A 4783-nucleotide genomic window follows, 5' to 3' on the forward strand; every position below is an offset into this window, starting at 1 on the left:
GGCTCAGAGGTTGCCCCCCTGCAAGCCTTCCAGCGTGGGGGGGCCTGGCGTGGCCCCCCCCATTCCTACAGCGCTTGCCAGAGCGACCCCGGGACGGTTTGAGGCCTCTCCCCGCCTTCCCCCGGGGGGAGGTTATAGATATCCCGGACACCCCCCACAGCCGAGGAACGGGGGGAGCCCCGTGGCGGTGCCGGCTACCGCCTCCTCCGGGGCCGCTGATGTCGGTTTTCTCTCTCTGGTTGCAGGGGGCGCCGCCCAGAGGCCGCCGGGAGCGAAGAGGTGGGTCCGACGGGCCTGTCCCGCGTAGGGGGGATTTGCTCCATGCCCTCTCCTGTCCCTGTAATTAGCCTAATTCAGTTTAATTAGCTCTGCTAGACCTCCGCGGCCACCAAACGAGAGTCTCTGGGAGCCAAAATCCCACCGGAGAGGTGCTGTGGCCGCCTCGTTTTTCCTAGGATACCATTTCTGATAAGTGGCCACCTCATTTTTCTTAGGATGCCATTTCGGACAGATGGCCACCTCATTTTTCCTAGGATGCTACTTCCAGCAGGGGTGGCCACCCCATTTTTCGGGGACTGGCTGGCTCTCGGGGTCTGTCTCTGAGTCACAAGCTCGGCAGAATTTCCCCCCTCGTGGCCCAGGGCCGAACTCACAGCCTGATCCTACTCCACCCTTGGTGGGTTTATTTGGCAACCGCCGCTGGCTCAGAGGTTGCCCCCCTGCAAGCCTTCCAGCGTGGGGGGGCCTGGCGTGGCCCCCGCCATTCCTACAGCGCTTGCCAGAGCGACCCCGGGACGGTTTGAGGCCTCTCCCCGCCTTCCCCCGGGGGGAGGTTATAGATATCCCGGACACCCCCCACAGCCGAGGAACGGGGGGAGCCCCGTGGCGGTGCCGGCTACCGCCTCCTCCGGGGCCGCTGATGTCGGTTTTCTCTCTCTGGTTGCAGGGGGCGCCGCCCAGAGGCCGCCGGGAGCGAAGAGGTGGGTCCGACGGGCCTGTCCCGCGTAGGGGGGATTTGCTCCATGCCCTCTCCTGTCCCTGTAATTAGCCTAATTCAGTTTAATTAGCTCTGCTAGACCTCCGCGGCCACCAAACGAGAGTCTCTGGGAGCCAAAATCCCACCGGAGAGGTGCTGTGGCCGCCTCGTTTTTCCTAGGATACCATTTCTGATAAGTGGCCACCTCATTTTTCTTAGGATGCCATTTCGGACAGATGGCCACCTCATTTTTCCTAGGATGCTACTTCCAGCAGGGGTGGCCACCCCATTTTTCGGGGACTGGCTGGCTCTCGGGGTCTGTCTCTGAGTCACAAGCTCGGCAGAATTTCCCCCCTCGTGGCCCAGGGCCGAACTCACAGCCTGATCCTACTCCACCCTTGGTGGGTTTATTTGGCAACCGCCGCTGGCTCAGAGGTTGCCCCCCTGCAAGCCTTCCAGCGTGGGGGGGCCTGGCGTGGCCCCCCCCATTCCTACAGCGCTTGCCAGAGCGACCCCGGGACGGTTTGAGGCCTCTCCCCGCTCCCCCCGGGGAGGGGTTATAGACATCCCGGACATGCCCAGTTGCCGGGGGCTGCCAGGAGGTGGGCTCGATGGGCCTGGGGCGGGGCTGTCCCACGCCCTCCCCCCTCATCACAATTAGCTTAGTTCTGTGTAATTAGCTCGGCCAGACCTCAGCCACTGAATGAAAGTCTCTGAGAGCCAAAATCCCACCACAGAGCTGCTGTGGCCACCTCATTTTCAGCAGGATGCCACCACCAGCAGGGGATGGGCCAATTTGGCCCCGTGGCGCATTCAGACCTTTAGGGTTTTCTCCCGTTTCAGGTGAAAATCTGGTAAAAAAACACCCACTTCTAGGAAAAACGGGATAGCAACCCTGTGGAATGGCACACCATGCTGGCTGGGTAAGGTTTTACTGTTACTGGGTTTTACTGGGAATAACTCTGTGGTTGAAAGAGTGGAACTGGGGATACTGGTGAGCACTGGTTTGCTGTGAAATTGCCATCCCGGTGCCTCATTAACACTGGAATCCTCATCATCTTAACGACTCCACCCTTCTTTTCCAGCTGGACATCGGCACATGGGGGTCCTCTCTCTGCTGATCAACACCTCAGGTTGTCCTTCCCTGAGCTCCCAGTTGCTGGTTGAACGGGGGATACTGGGATGATGATGGGCGATGGTGCTATCTTAATAAAAAAGGGATTTCCCAGCGGGTTTTTGGCACCGTGTGGTGGCTGGGGGTGTGCGTGAGGGGGACACCCAGAGTTTGGGAGCTGCTGCCATGCTCCAGGGGGTGCTCAGCAAACCCCCATCCCCCCGCTCCTGTCACCACTGTGTCCCCACGGGCTGTGGCCGGGTGCCGGAGGGAAGTGACAACCCATAACCACAACCTGGGGCGGGGGGAAGTGTTGGGGACAGGCGTGGTGTTTCAAGGTGACACAGCCCCACAGCGTCTGCCCCGTACATCCCCCCTCCCACTCTCCCCAGCTTTGCCGTGTCAAGCTCAGCCTTGAGGGCGTGGGGTGAAGTCCCCACCCTGCCAATTTTGGGTGGCCCTGGTGTCACCCGGTGGGAGGTGACAGGGTGTTGTGTGTCCCCCCCCTGCCCTGCGCCTGCGCGGCGGCGGTTGGCGGGGCAGGAAGCGGGTGCCATGGCGGAGCTGGAGGGTCCAGAGTTTGGCAAAGCTGACTTTGTCCTCCTGGACGAGGTGACGATGGAGCAGTTCCTGGAGAACCTGCGCCTGCGGTACGGGGCCAGGGTTGGGGGGACACCCTCTGCGGTGCTGGCGGGGTTGGGGGGGACCAGCCACCCTGAGTCCCCCCCCACCAGGGGAGATGCGGAAGCATCCGGGCGGTGCCCAGTGGAGGGAAACTGAAGCACGGCCCCACTCCTGGAGCAGGTTGGGGGGCTGGGGAAGAGGGTGGTGGGGGGCAGGTGTGCACCCATGGGGCCCCCATCTTTCCTGCCTGCCCCATGGTGCTTGGTGGTGCCCCATAGCACACAGCCCAGACCCCATGGGGAGGCACCCTGGTGCCTGGTGTTCTGACTGTGCCGTGGTCCTGCCCCGCAGCACATCACAGGGTGCCGCTCCACAGCATACCACCCCACCCCAGGGCACAGCACCCCGCAGGACCTGCATCCTGCCCCACAGCACAGCACCCTGCAGGATGATGCTCTGCCCCACAGCACACCACGGGGGTGCCACTCCACAGCACAGCACCATTATACCCCACAGCACAGCATGCCACAGGGTGTGCACCTTGCCTCATGTCACCCCACAGGGTGTGAATCCCACCCCAAGGCACAGCACCCCACAGGCCACCACCCCACCCTATGGCACAGTGCCCTGCAGGATGCCACTCTGCCCTACAGCACCCCATGGGGTGCTGCTCTACAGCATTACACCCCACAGGATGTCATCCCTCCACACAGCACAGCACCCCACAGGGTGTGCATCCTGCCCCACAGCACAGCACCCTGCAGGATGCCACTCTGCCTCACGGGGTGCTGCACTACAGCATCACACGCCACAAGATATCATTCCACCCCACAGCACCACACCCCACAGGCCGCCATCCAACGCCGTGGCACGGCACCCTACAGGATACCACCCCACAGCATGCCACAGGGCGTGCATCCTGCCCCACAGCACAGCACCCTGCTGGATGCCACCTTGCCCCACCCCACAGGGTGCCACTCTACACCATCACACTCCCCAGCACAGCACCCCACAGGGCGCACATCCTGCCCCACAGCACCACAGGCCATCATCCCACCACACACCTCAGCGCCCTGCAGGGTGGCCACCTCACAGCACAGCACCCCACAGAGCGCCCCCCCCACCCTGTGCGCAGGTTCTCGCAGGGCCGCATCTACACCTACATCGGGGAGGTGGTGGTGGCGGTGAACCCATACCGGGCGCTGGCGCTCTACGGGCCGCCGGTGGTGGAGCAGTACCGCGGGCGCGAGCTCTATGAGCGCCCACCGCACCTCTTCGCCTTGGCCGACGCTGCCTACAAGGCCATGAAACGCCGCGCCAAGGACACCTGCATCGTCATCTCGGGTAGGGACTGACGGGTGGGTGGGGGGCCACCCTTGGGTGGGTCCCCTCACCCAGCTCCTGCCCTCCCTGCCAGGAGAGAGCGGGGCGGGCAAGACGGAGGCCAGTAAGTACATCATGCAGTACATCGCCGCCATCACCAACCCCAGCCAACGCGCTGAGGTGGAGAGGTGGGTGCAGCGCCACGGGGAGTGTGGGGTGCCCTATGGTGCCGGTGGGAGGGAGGGTCAGAGTGGAGAGACCAGAGTACCCCGTGTCCATAGTGATGGTGTGGGGTCATTGGGGGTGCCCTGTGGCTGTGGGGAGTGGTCTTGGGTTGCCCTGTGTCCATAGGGAAGGTGTGGGGAGACTGAGGGAGCTCCGTGGCTCTGGAGGTGGTCTTGGGGTGCCACATGTCCAAAGGGAAGGTGTGGGGAGACTGGGGATGTCCTGTGGCTCTGGGGAGTGGTCTTGGGGAGCCCTGTGACCATAGGGAAGGTGTGGGGAGACTGGGGGTACCACATATCCATAGGGAAGGTGTGGGGAGATTGGGGGTGCCCCGTGGCTCTGGGGGGTGGTCTTGGGGAGCCCTGTGTCCATAGGGAAGGTGTGGGGAGACTGGGGGTACCCCATGGCCATAGGGAAGGTGTGGGGAGACTGGGGGTGCCCCATGGCCATACTGGTGGCATGGGGGGACTGGGGGGCAGTGGTCTGTGTTCATCGGGGAGGCTGCAGCACCGCTGGGCTGA

At 63.3% G+C, this 4783-nt stretch overlaps 1 protein-coding gene, 1 long non-coding RNA gene and 3 other non-coding genes across 5 annotated transcripts; all 5 read left to right on the plus strand.

The window, feature by feature from the left end:
- Positions 1-18: 18 nt before the first annotated feature.
- LOC113477443 lies at positions 19-153 on the plus strand. Its single transcript, XR_003397908.1, has one exon. It is a non-coding gene; the product is annotated as a small nucleolar RNA SNORA9 (small nucleolar RNA).
- LOC113476860 lies at positions 22-2208 on the plus strand. Its single transcript, XR_003397796.1, has 3 exons — positions 22-980; positions 1820-1899; positions 2062-2208. It is a non-coding gene; the product is annotated as an uncharacterized LOC113476860 (long non-coding RNA).
- On the plus strand, positions 720-854 carry LOC113477444. The gene has a single exon (XR_003397909.1). It is a non-coding gene; the product is annotated as a small nucleolar RNA SNORA9 (small nucleolar RNA).
- On the plus strand, positions 1421-1554 carry LOC113477442. Its single transcript, XR_003397907.1, has one exon. It is a non-coding gene; the product is annotated as a small nucleolar RNA SNORA9 (small nucleolar RNA).
- An 83-nt stretch (positions 2209-2291) lies between the features above and the next one.
- LOC113476791 (unconventional myosin-Ig-like) lies at positions 2292-4408 on the plus strand. Its single transcript, XM_026842725.1, has 4 exons — positions 2292-2740; positions 3850-4058; positions 4132-4269; positions 4389-4408. The coding sequence occupies exons 1-4, from the start codon at positions 2646-2648 to the stop codon at positions 4406-4408; spliced, it is 462 nt and encodes a 153-aa protein (XP_026698526.1). The 5' UTR covers positions 2292-2645.
- Positions 4409-4783: the final 375 nt, after the last annotated feature.

The sequence above is a fragment of the Athene cunicularia genome, assembly GCF_003259725.1.
Source record: "Athene cunicularia isolate RWA chromosome 2 unlocalized genomic scaffold, athCun1 chr2_part1, whole genome shotgun sequence".
NCBI lineage: Eukaryota > Metazoa > Chordata > Aves > Strigiformes > Strigidae > Athene > Athene cunicularia.

Bases quoted from the DNA above. Each gene is read 5' to 3' on its own strand.
- LOC113476791 (XM_026842725.1), top strand. From the start codon at position 2,646: ATGGCGGAGCTGGAGGGTCCAGAGTTTGGCAAAGCTGACTTTGTCCTC. The intron at 2,741-3,849 runs GTACGGGGCCAG...CCCTGTGCGCAG, and splicing joins CTGGAGAACCTGCGCCTGCG to GTTCTCGCAGGGCCGCATCT. The intron at 4,059-4,131 runs GTAGGGACTGAC...CCTCCCTGCCAG, and splicing joins CACCTGCATCGTCATCTCGG to GAGAGAGCGGGGCGGGCAAG.